Below are 17,826 nucleotides of genomic sequence, written 5' to 3'. Positions count from 1 at the left end.
TTGATGCCAAATAGGAGATTTAAGGAATGTCATGATTATTGCTGTTGTTCCAGTCAGGACGTAGCACAGCTCTGTCCTGTTAGAATTGTCATGATACATGGAAAGGTCTGTTGGAAATATTATTTACCTTGGGGGAAAGATAACAAACAGCTTGGAAAGGAAGTTGCATAGAATATCCCTTACTGATGATGACTTATCAGCCCTCACAGTTCTGTTGCCAGAACTCATCTTTCTCTACAGAAATTGGCAAAGATTTGTTGTAATAATAATAAAAAGAATGTAATTCAACTATTAATCAATTTGTCATGAGAATCAAGACCTCAAATTTAAAGTGAAGTTTTGTGCTTGAAAAGTAGCTGATTGTTTACATGATGATGGCTTTAGTTGGCACTTACCTTTCTCACCATATCAGGAGTGGTTTAGAATGCTCCAGTATTTGCATGGATTTTAATTTGTAAAGTAGATAGTGGAGAAGCTATTAAAGAGGAATTGTCACTTGTGCACAATGAACGAGTTATGCCTAAATTCTCCAATATCCTAAAACACCACATTAGAAAAATATAACACAATTAATGAACCTACGTGGGCATGAAATTTCTGCTTATTTCATCCACTGCTGCAAGTACTGTCGGGGCAATTGCAGACCTAGACTTCTAACACAGTGAGACCAAGTGGGGAGCAAGCTGGTGGAGGTGGATAGTGTACTCCTTACAGGAGCTGTAATTGATACCCACACTGGGCTCTAAAACATTCTGAATTACTATGTGACACTAGATGCAATAGTAGGCATGCTAAACTTTATTCCAAGAGAATAATCTTAAGAGATTTATTAAGTAGCAATCACATATTTGCTGAATGGTTGAATATTAAAGTGACAGTTGAGATTAAATAATAAACATAATGAAGCAAGGAAAATTATGATCTATTTTTTATTAGATATTATTATTATTATTTTATTATTATTATTATTATTAAGAGATAAAGAATCCATGGCAATTCACACTTTTATCCAAATTAAATTTAGAATTATCCAATGATTAAAAAGAAACATGGGAACTACTATTAGTATGGCTTTGTTAGCATACCACCTCTTACTGTCTGAGAAACCTGCAATGGGTTTTGTAACTTCCTTTCTCTTCTCTCTCTCTTTCTCTTTCTTTGATAGCATTTTTAACAGTGGCATTTTGGGATGCAAGTTTCAAGTTTTGTATTATAGATCAGGGTCAATACTGAACTACTTTTTTACAGAGAAATCTGGTGCCACTGAGTAAGCACATACTCTCTCAAGAGCTTATGCTGCATCTGGAATATGATCAAGAAGTTAAGCTTTGCTATGAACCTTCAAGTGCTTCTCTAATGCTTACAATAAGATATCTATGATATGACCAGCCGAAGAAGGAAGTATATTGTTATATTTTACACTTACCCCACTCTAGGATTTCCTTGTGACTTCTATTAATTGGAAATCACTTTCTCATTTGATTTAAATTATAGAACAGCTTCCAAGATTAATTCTAAATTCTTAGACCATATATTATTGTAAAACAGAAAAATGATGAACATAGAAATTATTCATTGTTGATTGCAACAACATAAGTTAAATCTTTATTGCTACTTTCCAGTGTGTGTATAAGCACAAAATGGTTGACTGGTACAGCAAGCCTAGCAAACTGCCACCAGTATAGAGGTGTAATGGGGAAATATTTTTAGATAGTGGTCGTAACTGCTTGTAGTAATCAGGTTCACTTGAGTTTCTCTACAGTTTAAATTCTGTTCCCTCTCTCTTTCTCAGTTTTGATTAAATACAGGCCAAAGATCTAACTCTCTGTATAGCTGTGCCACCTGTTGGCATTCCTAGAAAGGGAACTTTGATGCTAAATTCCCATTCTAGGGGGCTAGGTAGAGTGTAAATTACCATAACACTTGCACCAACTACATGCTTGGCTCATTATTGAAGGGAAAAAGCGGAGCCAGAGCTCAGTGTACTCCCTTTATGGGAATAAGGTATTGTGAAAATGACTGCCACTTGAGCAGAAGCATATTTTAAAAGTGTTCACTTCTCCTTGTCATGCTTTTTTTTAAATTGAATAACTGTGTTGCTAGTTTTTTTCCTTACTTTTTCTCCTCTGTTTTCATTCTCAGAAACATCGTATCTTCAACATTTCTCCTAATTTCATATGCAAGACTTGTCCGGTGTTCTGTAGGAAAATTAATTTTCTTCTGTAACGTATTTGTTGATTGATAGCTTGCTGGAATCCATGTTCACTACTATGCCATCATCTTTAGATTTCAACATAATTGCAACATAAATTCTTGATATTTATAAGCATAAACTCTCGAGAACTGTAATCTAGAGTACTTCAAATGATATCTTCACAATATTTGATGTATCCACTCATAAATTCATTAGCATTATGGAGTACTCTTATATAAATTCAGTTCATCTGAAAAATAGAAACATGTTTCTGATGATGTTATCATTTACAAATAGGAATGAAAACAAGATCATGAATTACTTTTAAACAAAAGTTGAACATATATGAGTGTCAAATATTCAAAAGCAGAAATATCTCCTTCAATATGTGGGGAATTAAATTTATAATGCCATTTGTCAAGTGAACATTATTAATAATACTGAAGAAGATTTTACCCTTATGGAATTCTCTTGGTTTTAACATGATTTTTGTCCTCAGAAGCTATCATGCTTCTGAGTTGCATCACTTAAGATTCATGATTCATGCTGTTCTTCATACATACAAGCTTGTTGGTCTGTTTCCCCAACTACTACATACATACATACATACATACATACATACATATATATATATATATATGAATGTATGAAAACATATTTAGTTTTCATAATTTTGTTTTCATAACTTACCATTACTACATAGGAGAACCTTGCTCCATCAATAGCCACTTCCTTGATATCTTCTATTACATCTTTCATGATTTATTTGTTTATAATGAGACTGGATTAAAATAAAATGGATTAAAATAAAGTATCATGGGTTAATGTACTTTCAGTAAATTTAGCATGATGTCTTTCTTTGGTTTCATTTATTAAGGAAATGTGGTATATTTTTTTGCATAATGTAAATAAAACCGAGCAAGATAGTGATTAACTTAAATGTTAATGCAGAGGGTCTAGTCAAAACGAGATAGCTGCAGCTGAGAAGGAACTGTCAAGATGGAATGTTTATATTGTTTAATGCTTTATTAACAGTGGTAGAATGAAAGATATTATTGTTCATGACGTGTACTGGGGAGTTTAAATAAGGAAATGAATTTAAGTGATATGTAATAGTATAATATGCCTGACTGAAGTTATGACCAGTAAAATTGCTCACTGTGAAATAAGGATAATTCTTGATGCAGTTTAGGAAGAGAAAGATTGAATAAATTTGCTTCTGGCAGTGTTGTCGTGAGCCATCTAAATAATGAAGCAGACATCTAAACAATGAGGTGTAAATCCTGGTATGTCAGAGTAAATGTTTGCAATGATGATAGGAAAGTATTAATGTCATTGAGCACTAGCAAGACCCCATATGGAAGACTGCTGAATACCTCCCATCAGTCACATTCCTGAAGGTTGAATTCAGACTGGAAACAGGTGCAGTTGAGGGCTCATGGGATACTTAAGGCTCATGTCACAGGGGGAGTCTAAACTCAAATGTTGTTTCTCTAGCAAAACAAAGGTTCAGTAAGGATGTGTGCTCTCTACAAATAAATACGAAGGGGTAAAAGCTGCAGTGATAGAGGAATGATTTAAGTAAAAGAAGAGTAAAATTCATTGAAAATGAAGTATCCAATAGTAAGTTTAGAATTTAAAAGGAAGGGAAAAAAACATCATCTAATTCTCAGAATAAAGAAGGCTCTGGAACAGCTTTCTAAATAAATCAAAGGGAATGAGAAAAACCTAACTGGTTTTAACGTGCAACTTGATGCATGTATGAATCAGATTATAGTATATGGCCTGCAACTGCACACATGATTTCAGTCCTCTGAACCAGGATGTTTATGATAGTCTTGTGCTCTTACAAGAGTAGCATGCTGTTAGCAACCTGTGTGCATGACATGTCTGTGTTAACTTTAACTTATTTAACATTCCACAGATATCTATGCAAAGTAGATATCTATGCAAATGTGCTACTTAAATGTAATTTCTTAGGGGATGAGAACAATATCTGAGTGCTCTCAGAATGCAAGAAATGCAGGTATCTCCTCTGGGCCTGCACTATGCCCTTTGGATTAAGTCCGAAGGACTGGGAGAAAACAAAACAATGTTGTATGGGCACATGGATGAAAAACTGAAGAGACTGCCTTTGCTCATGGAACCTGATGCTGTAAACAACGTTCCAGGCTGTTCTCTAGACTCTATTTTAAAAGAGCATCATATGGGATGGTAAATTCTGTGTAGAAAAGTAATGTGTGAGGAAGGAATAATTGCTTTCTCAATTCATATTTAGGATCAGGATCATATTTAAATATCCCTTGCTTACAATTGCTTTGAGTGCCCTTACCAGAAAGGCCAGACTAGCTATCAAACAGCAACACTCAGTGCAGGATGCAGTGGTCTTTTAGTTTCAGTCATTCTTGGAAGCAATGACAGAGTTTGGGCAGACATCATCTCAGATCACTTTTTAGGTACTGCACTTTGTGACCTCAATAAGATCTTTGAACAAGCTGCCAGATTGTTTCGCTGTTATGCCTTTTATGAGTCGATGTGATGAATGTAGGTCATCAAACTCCTCTTGGCTCAAAAAAGGCTTCATGATATATGATGAAACGTTTGTCAGCAAACATTACCAATGAACTGCTAATTTTTTTGCTACATGGTGTGTGTATACATTAGAGTGGTTATAAATACGGATGGTGTTTGACAGTCCACAAATGACAAGGTGCCATTTGCTTTAAAATATCTGTTGTGCTGAGTATATAGCAAGCATGTGCTGTGCAGAAAATTTTATTTTACCTTTTGCTTTCCTTTTCCCTTCCTTTTTTTTTTTACTTTTTGTTTTCTTTTAAATAAAATCTGCTAATATAACATCTTCTTGTTATATTTTTAAAGAACTAATGTGTTCCTCCCTGTATTCTCTTTTGCTGTCTCTCTCCCTATCTGTTTTTCTCCAAACTGCTGCTTTCATCCCTACTCCAACCAGCTTGACTTCCAGGTCAGTATTTTCTGCTCTCCTATTTGATTGCTCCTTCCACAACCAAGGTTTTCATTGATGCTCAATTTATTTGGTCATCTTGATACCACATTAGTAACTTTTGTTTGAATTTCATTTCTTTTTGTCTTTCACGCTTTGCACTATTATGAAGTTTTTGGTCATTCCATATCTAGATCAGAAACTTCACAGTAAATGAATGCTTTTGCCAAAAGCTTGTAAGAAAAATACATTTATTAACAACATATCTAATTTGTATGTTGTGTAAAGAGTTTTTTCTTCTTCTGCTTTTATTATTTTTATTTAGGAGTTCAACATTGGGAGAAACTTTCTGATAGGTAACCCAACTCAACTAATTGAATAATAACAACACTATGCAGAGAGATTTATGCTTACAATTAGAGACATATTTTACTGTCATCGCTTAAACTATTAAACTATTATTGCAAACATCATATGAGAGTTTGGAGAGGTTTGGCTGCTGATTCAGAAACATTTAGCTATTTATTCTGGCCAGATTCTGGATGAGTACATAACTGCAAGGAATGTGTGTATATGTGTACGTTTTGTATACTGTTTTTATATGTCCCATGTTCTTGTCAGATTCAAGCTTTATTTTCTTCAGTGTTTTAGATTAGTTTTTGTTATCATGTGTGCTCCTGCACTATTTTTGAGGAATTTTAAAGAATTTGGTAATTTTCTCAAGTCCTGCACAGCTCTTCTTTTTCTGCGGAGTCTTTCTGTTGAGTTCAGTCTTGTCTGCTTTACTGATGCTCCTTTCCCACATTATGCAGATTTCTGCCACAATACAGTGCACCTCTGAAATGTTGCTTACTAATTTAAACAGTACTTCAAGAGCTGTCATGAAATCTTGAGAAATTGAGATCTGATCTATTAAAAATGATTTTTTTTAATATCAAAATATGATTATAATTGTGTTTGAATTTGAGAGAAGATGAATGTTGTTTAATGGATTTTTTGTGATTAATTATTTCTACCAGACAGAATTGCTGGTTCTGCAGAGACAATCATTACCCTCTACTGATGCCTTTGGAGGCAAAATAGTTGCCACACTGAAGCAATGTCATAATGATCTGAGTACTAAGAAAGCTTAAAACCAGGCTTCAAACATTTGAAATAATGAGCATATCAAACTATGAATCAGAGGCTGAATGTATTTTTTTTTATTTTCTTAGTTGCAATCTAAAGAATGAAAACATTTTGTTGTTGCTGTTATTGTACTTAGTGTAGGTTCTTAACAATAAATGTTAATGGTCTGATTTTTTTTATTAATATCAAAATATTACATGGATAAGGTATAGATAAGTCTTGTTTTCTTTACTAAAGTTGCTCTACTTAAGAGAGAAACAAACCTAGTTTTCAAGCATTTTTGAGGGAGTATGTGTGTACTTTTTCACAGATCAATTGGATTAGACTATAAAGAAGGGTGTATGCTGCAAAGACCTTCCAGGCAGATTTCAGGTACCAAAGTTTTGCATTTGGAGATGTAATTCCACACATTGTGTTGCCATGCAGCACGGTTGGCTGGAATCATGGCAAATCTCCAACATGTCTTTATAATGTGTTTAGATCTGAAGTTTACAGATCTTTTATGGAAGAACATACTTTTCGTATCATTCTCTGTTTGTACAGAAGTAGAGCTTAACAGTTAGGAGAGTTTCTATATCTTGATCTCAAAACCAAGTACGGTTCATATTTACCAATTCAGACACATCAGAGAACATTCCGATGCGATTGACTTTGAACCATATGGCCAAAGATGGCTCATAATTAAAACACCAATGGGACCATTTTTCATGGTGTGCTTTAGTGCATGTTGTAATGACAACATACTTTCTTACTGGAAAGTTCTGTTTCTGAAATTTGAGTCCGATCTATTGTAACAATGAATAGGATGAACAGTTTATTGTGCATCACTACAAGAACATTTTAACATGTTTGAATAAACCTTATTGCACCTGAATTATAAAAATACTGAAACAGTTTTTTGGCATCTTTATTTCTGCCAGAAAATAATTAGATGAATTTACTCTGGTTCTGGCTATGACGAGGGTACTGACTGAATGTGACTACTATGGCACTTCTGTCAGAACATATTCAAAACTTTATTGAAAATCTCCCTATCCTGAAGGAGCTTAAAGAAAGTTATTATGTTAGGCAGTTGACATTATGGTTGATTTCACCTGAATTTGATGATTGATATGCAGAAACCTTTGTTCAGCACTGGAAGGTGCAATTTTTGTTATATTTTATTGACTTAAAAAAACAACTGACCTTACTGAAGCAAATCCTGCCAATTTCCATCCCTGTGGTCGTTCATAAGTGTGGTAGTATATGATTAAATTTTACTGTAGTATTGCAGTGAAGTCTTGTTGCAGCTTGAAACACTGTAAAGGTCAAAACTCAATTTTAACAGATTTATTAATCTCTTTAATTTCTTATAATAAATATATTCTTAACTATCATTTTATTAATGATTGGAAAGGTTAGAAAAATGCTGTAGCTCTTTTATAACCTGATGAGCTATTGACACAGTTGGCAATGATAAAATGTATTGATATGAAATAATGCATGTATTTTAATATAAAAATCTATTTATGCTATAAGAAAAATGCAACACAAAAATCAGTTGAATAACTTCTTTTTTCATTTAGTTTACAGCAAATTATGTATTCCTTGCACTTTTCTGCCTGTAGATAAACAGGAGATGGTATTGTGTTGGAAATTTTCCCACCAGCCTCTAATGTTGGCCTTCTGCGGAAAGCTAAAGCTCCATTAGATGTGCAATGCAAGGTTTAACAGAGCTTTAAATTTAACTTACAAGCCTTCTGCAGTTTTGTCAAATGTCAGTTTGATGGTTCCAAGGGCAGAATGATATGTTGTTCACAGATAATTTCCCTGGAGAAATTGAGATAGTGTACCAATGAAGACTGAGAGAATCTGTGATATATACTACTCTTCTGAGAGTGGTTATTCTAAGTGAAAAACATAGTTGTTATGTTGGATACTGGCAGATTGATGTCGTCTTTTTGTTTTAGTCTGTTTGCTTCATATACAGAATCAACATTTTCATACTGTTTGCATTTTAACATTTAAGCGTGTTGAAAGACATTAAAATTTGATAAGAGATATTTGTTTATCTGATTGTGTTCTTGAATTTGTATGCTTGCATTTAATTTTATTTAAGAAATAGTAGCGTAGAACTTTTAAATAATTGGAATTCCTTCTTTTAAAAGAACAGAGTAAACAATCATGAGTCATGGTGACAGAACAACATATTCTTGCTCATTTTTATCCCACTCCCTTCTGAACCTCCTCAGTTCTTTACTGTGCCCTTCCAGTATACCTAAATGAATGCAGAGGTCGACATAATTTCTGGGACAAATTCAAATAGATTATTTAAATATAGAAGTATATTTTGTAATTCTTAATAATGTGCTTTATTTTTTTTCTTAATTTGGTTTATCAATACTCCTTTGAAGTAAATATTAGTAGATATGCAGCATAAATTGGATATGAGCATAAAAGAGTTCTGCATCACTGAAGGAAAAAGAGCTATTTTGGATTGCATTGGACCTGACAGTAGGGTTTCTTATTGGAGAAGAAATAACATGAGTAACTGTTACTTTTTCTTTATTGCTAATTTCTAGACAGATAATTGTAATTCTCTAGATCTTCTACTTAACACTAGTTTTGGCAAGGAGGAAGATCCACAGCAGGTATTTATTTACTTTTTGAATAAAACAACCACACACCACTTTCATGGAAAGCTCAGTGGCTGCCTGGGTGCAATGACATAAGGATCCCCTGTGTGGAATGGAGGGATGTGATATATGTAAAGAATCATGTGAGGTAATACAACTTACCCTCAAAAAGCTGTGACTGGAAAGAGACGGGTGCTAAATTTAAGAATAGGGCTGTTAATGGAGCCTCCTATTCTAGTCACAGTGTTTGCTTCCATAATGCAAGAGCAATGTTAATGGGCAGTATGATTATAAGTGGATAGAAATGCTCTGAATGGAACTACAGTGAGGGGAAGTTATTACTAACTTCCAAACAAGTCAAAACAAGTAATCATATAATGGAATTCTGAAGACTTGACTGTAAAATCACAGAAAGATTGGATTATAAAGTCTGAACGGACCCTGCGAACTGCTAGATTGAGCCAGGAGTTGCAGTGAAAAGATTTGATTTAGAAGGAAATTGCAGAAGAGGTTTGATTCTGATTGCTGTCAAGCTGAACATGCTGTGGAGGGTTTGCATAAAATAAATAAACATTGTCTGATGAGGCAGTGGGAAGACTGCAACTCTTCAAACATCAGACAGCAAAAAATTTTCAGTTACTGGTTACAGCTTTAACTGATGATATCAATAAAATACCTGAGTAAGCAATTACCATTTAAATCAGATCAAATATCCTTCTTATCTAGTGTCCTGTCATCAGTTTTTTTTTTATTTTTTAAAAAACATCAAGGATATCTGCAGTTGCTTCTTATATACAAGAGATGTGTGGCAGATGAGTTTTCTGGTACAGATTTCGCACATGTTTGTTTCAAGTGTCATGCACTAAGAATGTGCTGAGAGAGACAGTAGTGCGATGTATGGCATTGATGTTTCAGTGGTTGCAGAGTAGATGTGTGTTGAAACAAAGTGATACGAACTATAGCTCAGAAACAGGATTTCAATAGGTCTTTTTCATTCATGCACTGTTCTCATGTGAATATTTCTAACATCTCTCCAGGGGTTTGTAGGCAACTTTCTTAAACAGAGATTTTGGAAATATTTCCAGATTGGATGTTAGGTTTTTCCTCCCATGTTTTTTGCCTTTGAGATGAGAAATGTTTCAGAGACTTCTATGATGCTTGTTTTACTTCTAGCAGGCAGAACTGGTTCTGTCACGGCAGCCATATGTTCTCATGGTACTTTAGGTTAAACTGAAGCCCTGCAATAATAATCTGTGGGTTAGAAATCTTAAGACAGCACACAAATGTTTGAAATCATGAAATTTTAAGAAGATGCCTATAGATTTGTTGTGGGCTGCAGATTTGCCCCTTTGAAACTGAAATAGCATAGTAAATGGAGCTAAGAATGTATTGAAAACATTATATATGCTAAAATTCATTTACCTTGCTAACTGGCAACTCTGGGCATTACAGAATTTCTGCATTCAATTTGAGAATTAGTGATGTAGGAACCAAATCATTTGGAGAGTTTTAAGTAATTGTTTTGGATGATTTTTTTTAATCCATTGTTTTTGTTGGTTGTTTTGTTTTTACTCCTTTATATGAACACAGTGCATGAGGGTTCTTCTCAGTTCTGCTGGGGGTAGGAGTATGAACAGCAACATGGAATTTGCCATAATCTCAGCTTGAGGTGAATGTTGGAAAGAAGACCAAACATTCTTCTTCAGTAAGAGAAGACAATTAATGTGTGATTACCTTGTCTCTCCGGTGTGTAGCAGAACAGGGAACTTTGGTACTAAAAAAATATACTCGGTTTGGCCAAAGTTAATCAGAGAGTATTGTCTTTCTGCTCAAAATGTTGCTTGTGTCAAATTAACTTCTGCAAGGCAGAAATGATTTTTTTTTTTTTTTAATTTTTTATCATCAAGACAATTTTTAACAAAAAGAAAGTAAGGAAGGTGTATGGGAACTGTTGAGTCATGGCCTGAACCATTGATTGATCCTGAGGCAAGGACTAGGTCAGCTATGGGAGCACAGGTGAAGGCAGTTCACCTCCTAGACCCCATGTAGGGGCTGACTGCCACTGGGGATGGATCTCTTTCTGGAGGTCCTTCCTTTTTGGAGTTTTCCACTGTGAGCCTAGAATCTTCTGATACAGGTAAGCATTTCTTCCTTGATTGTTTCTTTTTCACCACAATAATCTTTTTAACTTAAACACCTGTAAAGCACCATCCTGGCCATGCTACTCTTTCAACTTAACAGAAGGTTAAGCATAAGGGAAAAAAATTGAAGATGTTTTATATACTAGTAAGCATCTGGATTGTAGAATCAGAATTAAAAAAAAAAAAAAAAACTTGAAAATTTTTGTAAATGCAAATTTCAACACAGGGAAGCATTGATTTTTTTTTTTTTTATTTTTTTTTTTTTTTGTTAGCAGATGATACATCCTGAGGTGATTTAAAAAGTTATTTGAAAAAAAAAAAAAAAGCGAGTTATTTGGAGCAAGTTATGTTTTCTTAGTCATATCAAAACTTCATCCTCTCCTGAATATATTTTCTTATCATGATGGTTTCCCCAGACAAATCCATCTATGGGATATATGTGAATAAGTAGAGCCCTTGCATACTTATGCTAAGAATGTGACTGTCAGAAAATCTCTTGATGCCTCTTGTGATCTTTACAGTCTGCTAGACGCCTTTTTTTTTTTTTTTTTTTTCCAGGTTTATAGATCAGTAGTAGTAAATGAATTTGCATTCCAGGAAAATACCAGAAACACTACTTAACAGTGCTCACTACCTTAGTGGAAGTTCTGTCTTCCAGTTAAGTTGAATTTGTGTTTTAAGGAGTTTTCTTGAAACTAACTCCCATACTATTGTTTTGGTCTTTACTTAGTAATCAAATAGGAATCTATGTATTCTCAATTTTTAAGACAGTAAGAACTGGACTCTTGGAAATATTTCTGCTGAGCCTTACTGAGGTAATGTACAAGTAGTTCTGAATGGTCATTCACATGGCAGGATTTACAGCATTGGATCTTCTGTGTGTTACTGAGTCCCAGAGTGCCTTGTACAGTGATAACTTACAATTTATCATATGTGAATCCTTTGTGAAGGTATAACGTATAGGAGGAAGGATAAATGTGTGCTGTTAAAAAGGAAAATAGTATTTTCAAGTATTGGTGCTAAGATACTTTCTAATGCACACCTAGAACAATAGGTGAAAATGACTATTTAAAATGTTTACTGTATTAAATTTTAAACTAGACTTTTCAGACTTCTATATTTGGTATAAATTACTTGCTTTGACTAAAGTGTTATGTTTCATAAAATTTTTTACGAAACTTTTATTTCTGTTGAAAACATTCTATTATTTCCTTGATAAATTTATTGTATTCTGTGGATTTTTTTTTCCGTTTTCCTTCCATTAAGATTATAAAGAAGAAAAGCACTGTTAATATAATTTTCTATTTACGTATTATACTAGTTAATTGAGTATTTTGTTGTAAAATTAAGACTGAGATGCACATATTCCTGGCATGCTGGAGAATTTTTTGGTTGACTTTCAGACAACTGGTCCCATTGTAATGCTGTTTAACATTATGACAGTTATTACAGGGACAGGTTGCTTCAGAAAATGTTATAGACTTTGCTCTTAGGGGTATTTCACATGTCTGCATTTTTTGGATGCTTTAGGAAAAAAAGTCTTTATGAAATAGAGTAAAGGCTATACTAAGCATGTAACACTTGGTTTTGGCTGACATTAGCTACTTTTTTGGCCAAGGTATCCAGGTGGTTAATTAAAGCTGGGAATTTAATGAAATAGCATGACTTTCTATAGTCAAGAGAGATGAAAGCATTTGACTGTAGACGACAGTTACGCACTACTGTGAAATGAAATCTGAAAGATACATGCATACAGGCAGAAACTAAATGTTAATATTTGTTTTAAAAAGCTGGAATAAAGCAATTAAATAAACTGTAGTCTGACCTGTGAGATCATTTTGTATCTTGTTCCACAAGAACCAGACAAAAAAAAAAAGAATGTGGTTAAATGTAGTCATTACAATTACCGGAAAAAAAAAAATATATATATATATATATATATATATATATATATATATATATATATTTTGACCTGGAAAATACTGCAATCTAGTGAACTTAAAACATCTCCTGAAAATTTATAATGGCCAAAGAAATATGTATACTCGAGATTATTCGTATTAATTTATAAGCAGACAGATTTAAATCTTCACTTTTCCACTAGAATTTTTGTTGCCAAGACTCTCAGATTAAGTGGCCATTTATTTTTATATATATTTACTCCCAATTTTGCTTGTCAATGCATCTAGTTTCTATTAAGAGCCAAAGTAAATTTTTTTTGGTAGAGTTAGTGTTATGTATTTCTATAATGTTCCTACATTGTATTAAAAAAAAAAGCAAAGCAAAGCAAAGCAAATATGTTAAACTCATGACTGTCCTTAGGATGCATTTCTCTGTATCCCTTTGCCACGAAGCAAAACATCTGTGTTGGAGTGCTCCATCCCTGAAAATGTTCAAAGCCAGGTTGGACAGGCTTTGGGGAAACCTGATCCTAGAGGACAGTGTTGGAACTAGGTGATTTTTAAGATCTCTTGCAAATCAAACCAATCTGTGATCTGAGCGGTGGGAGTCTGTCTTCTCACCATAATTTTAGCTCATCTACCAGGAGGGGATTTCCTAGAATTGTTGCTGTGTGACAGCAGTGAAATACAATCAAGCAGAAAAGAAAGCAGGAGCTAAGAGATGAATGAATATCTACTGAATCAGCTGCTATATTTGAGAAGTACCATAAGATGAATTCAAGTTTATAAAAAAAACTTAGTTAATTGTTTGGAAATTAAGATCATTTCTGTCCTTGGTCTGAGTTTGATTTCCCTGAATGCTTGTCAGTTGGCAGGACTGTCCTATTAGAATCACTCATTTGATATTTTTCCCATGGTATTTGAATATTGACAATCTTGCTGTGTCTAGGCTGTTCTGTGTCTGAAATCCTGGGCATTTAAAAGTGTATTGAAAGTACAGCAAAAGCTTAGCAAGTCTCAACAGTCTCAAGCTTTCTGAAACTCTGGAGTTTCTGCCCATGCACTGTGCAGATGCTGCACACCTGTGGAGAAGGTTCTCTTGTACGTAGAGTGAGCTCATCATAAAACATTTCATTGCTTATGGTTTTTTTCCTGAGTATATGTTGCATAAAGTGAGGTCACTGCACTGTGTTCTCTCTTCCATGCACCAGTCCTACGAACTCTCTAAAACCATCTAAAAGCAATGCAATTAAAATCTAGAGGGAAATGTGTTGTCTTTATTCTGTGTTGAACTCCTCCTATACCCTTACGGGAGATATAAGAGAAAATTACACAACTAGACTTTTAAACTGTAACATTTATTTAGTTTCCATGTGCACACGATCAGTTGAGGAAGAAAGAATATGATATGGCTTTCATTTATTTCTGCTCTTTGGGATTTTGCATATCACAGGCACCAGGTGCTTTTCTTTGAAGATTCATGATGTTCTATGTTTTGGTGTGGCATTAGAAACTGAAATAGGAAGTTCTGAAAGGGAAAGGTGATGAAAGAAACTGTTTCAAGCAGAATTAGCTTGTCTTCTTTCTTAAAAAGATATGTGACACATACTACAATCAGAAAAGTTTTTCGTAGCTTTATGAATAAGACCCAGAGAAAAATATAATTAAACTTTTAAGTAAATTAACAAAATATTTTTTTACTTGAGAACAATCTTAACAGAAAATATGATGGTGATAAAGTTTGTTTCATTTTCAGAAGAAGTTATTTATAAACTTGTTAATCTTTTGTTATGTTATTAGAGTTCAAATTACTAAAAAAAGATTTAAAAAAGGATTGTTTTATAATCTTCCTCTGCTGCAACAGTTTTTCAGAAAACATGTATGTGTATTTGTGTGCAAATGATGAAAAAGGAATGATGTAGGCAACAATAATTGCTCTACCGTTATATAATCTGATGACATCAAAGCTGTTTCATTTTCATTATGATAGACTGGGAACAAGGTAAAGTTTGTTTAAATCTGACACTAGGAATACATCCATAAGTTGATGAATTTATGCCCTGCGTCATAGTCTTAAGTTGGTTTATAGTGAAAAACGTCATTGCAATCATCAGTAGTAATGCATGTGTACGTACAATTCTTAGACACATGAAGGACCAAAACAAGAAGGTTGCCAATCTGAAGCACAATCAGCAACTGGAGAAAAAAAAGAATGCACAGCTGTTGGAAGAAGTTCGTAGACGAGAGGACAATATGACAGACAACTCTCAACATTTACAAGTGAGTTTTTAATCTATTATTTTTTATTCTTCAATTGTGTTTTAGAATCTTGAAAGAAAGTGTCCTCTGTTTCTTCCTGAGTATCTAACAATTCTTTCTGCAAAGAACTGGTCGTTGTCTTTTCTCCTGCCAGAGGATACACTAATGACCAGTTGTACCCATGAAATATTTAGTGTTTAGGGTGAGGAAAAAAGAGAATAGTACTCGAAACTTTCTCCTCACAAGGATTATATTTTTCTTACTCTATAGGCAAGAAAGCAAGTCATTCTAGCTTGTTTTGAGGAGACACAAAAAATAGAAGTATAATTATGCTTTCTGTATTTTACAAACCGTAACATGCTGGCTGGTTATGTTATAGTGTGGTTATGAGTCTTCAGGATGTTTGTATATCAAATAGTAGCACGCTCTGAATTTTATTTATTTTTATAGGGTGAACATTTACATACCCAGGTGATTAAGTCTGCAAAATACAGACTTGTTTTTCCAAGAGCATTGAACTGTATAACAAATTCTACTGTGTTTTGCTGTGTGGAGATTCAAAGCAAAAACTTTTGAGACACATGATCTCCTTCCTGTTCTCAGTTACTAGATGTAGCTCTTCACATTAAATTCAAATGTCTGCAATTCTGTATCAGCAAGGCTATAATCATCTAATTGTATACTCAGATCATTTAACAAGTGGGATTTGATCTGACTAACTATGCATGTGTAGTGGGGTAAAAAGGTGAATATAGACCATTAAATAGGGTAGTGGTGAAGTGAGAATCTTCATGTAAGATTACTCCTATCTTATGCACTTAAAGTAAACATAGAAAAGCCCTGGAAATAGCTATGGATGTCTTGATTGACAAACCCTTTATTATTACAACATTACTTCATCAGCACTTTTTTTTTTTTACAATATCCTTTTTCCACATTTTTGAAACTTGCTCTAGGAGAATTGCTACACTTTGTAAGTTATTAGAATTTAGGTATTCAAACTGAACAATAATTAGCTGATGTGGTTTAAGTGATGCATTACTTATTAGGGAATTTGTATTAAAGACCACAAAATGAGTTTGATGCTTTACTCAAAGATTGCTGAGAGCTAACAATAAAAACATGAAGAGAAGTACTGAGTTCTGTCAAAAACAGCAATGTCTCTGTACCATTTGTTTATAGGTAAGTCTAATATGCAGTGCAATATATCATTTTTGGCTTGATCTGGTTAATATAATGGGTTTCTGGAAAATTTCTAATAGATGGAATTTGACCCTCACATGCTTCCTGCAGTACTGTATTTCTCATGTGTTCCTGTATGCAAAACTGGAGGAATTAACACTACACCTCTCTGCAGGCTTATGTTGGTGAAACTGTAGTGATAGAATCAAGTTCAGGAAATAACGCATTATTTCTGCTTCGGTGTAACTTTTTCATACTTTGTAATCTTAGTCTTACATACTGCTGTGTTACAATGCGTTCTACTGCACGTGATTTAATAATAAAACCTTGTGAACTATTTGGGCTGATAATATATATCAGAATGAAATTTCAGTGTTGAGCAGCTAATTGTAATTAGTGTGGATCAGCGTGAGAATATCTTAGAGTTTTATTTTTTCATTAATATTTTGCAAATCGGTCAGAGCAGTGTGATCACTAGAGGATAAAAGTCCTATAGTTTTTTGATGTAACTGCTGAACTTGGAGTTTCCAAGTCATGAAATATGTGAAGGAGTCTACCAAATAGAAGCAGCATGGCTGAACAACCTAAATTTAGAAAGAAAAAGCTTATGTAGAATAGCTCCCCCGTGCCATTCACTTTCTTTTGCTCACTAGCAAGTTTATGAAAGACAGTTACCTAAGAAGTTTCATTTCTCTGTTACTACGCCTTAAAATGTTAATGTTTTAATACTGTGTACTTTAGCTTACTACTTTCAGTAATGTAAGTATATATTTGCTGTGACCCATTCTATATTTTCTGAGCTGCTGTAAAAGTGAGGAGGGGAGGACTCCAGCTGCTACTGCCTATCAGTAGGTGCTTTGCATTCCCCAGTTTGTCCTCCAGTAGCTGTAAGAAGGAGCAGAGGGAAATGAGCTCAAGTCAATTAGCCTTGGTACACAAATAAATTTTTCATAAGTTGTTTAAAAAAAACTCCGACAAAACAAATAACAGACCTCTTTTATGTTGTTTAAGGAGTATCTCTTGAAATACTTAAAAAGAATTTTTTAAAATACAGATTTGTGCTTTTAAAATAATTGACCAAATGCACTATTGGATTTCATTATGATTTTGGTTGGTGTACAGAGCTTGTCATTTCAGGGCAGTTTTGATGTGAGCCTTTTGTATCTGGTCACAATAAAACTAGTTAAAATATTTGATGTAAGGTAAAGGTTTACTCCTGACACAGGTAGAAACAAGTGCCTGGTTGCCAGGATGGAACACATCTGCTTTCTGCAGATTTGTTTATTTAGCTATGTTTGTGAGAGTTCAACCTTTTTATGCATGCGTTCAAAAAGATATATATATAATGCAGTATGTGATAGGTGCATTTGTTTTCTTTCTAAACAAGAATGCAGTGCTTTCCTCAGAATAAAAACTAAAATCAAATAATTTCATAGTGATGTGA

The 17,826-nt window shown here is 33.9% G+C and overlaps 1 protein-coding gene across 1 annotated transcript in view; it reads left to right on the top strand.

Annotated features, from left to right (window-relative positions):
- ERC2 (ELKS/RAB6-interacting/CAST family member 2) overlaps positions 1-17,826 on the top strand; it is a 371,864-nt gene that overhangs the window by 173,331 nt on the left and 180,707 nt on the right. The window contains exon 12 of the mRNA XM_085235975.1: positions 15,086-15,221. Coding sequence (XP_085092101.1) covers positions 15,086-15,221 — 136 coding nt within the window. The remainder of the gene's footprint in view (positions 1-15,085; positions 15,222-17,826) is intronic.

This window comes from Meleagris gallopavo, chromosome 14 (assembly GCF_905368555.1).
Source record: "Meleagris gallopavo chromosome 14, MGAL_WU_HG_1.1, whole genome shotgun sequence".
Taxonomy (NCBI): domain Eukaryota; kingdom Metazoa; phylum Chordata; class Aves; order Galliformes; family Phasianidae; genus Meleagris; species Meleagris gallopavo.
This window is presented reverse-complemented; position numbering and strand designations above follow the sequence as displayed.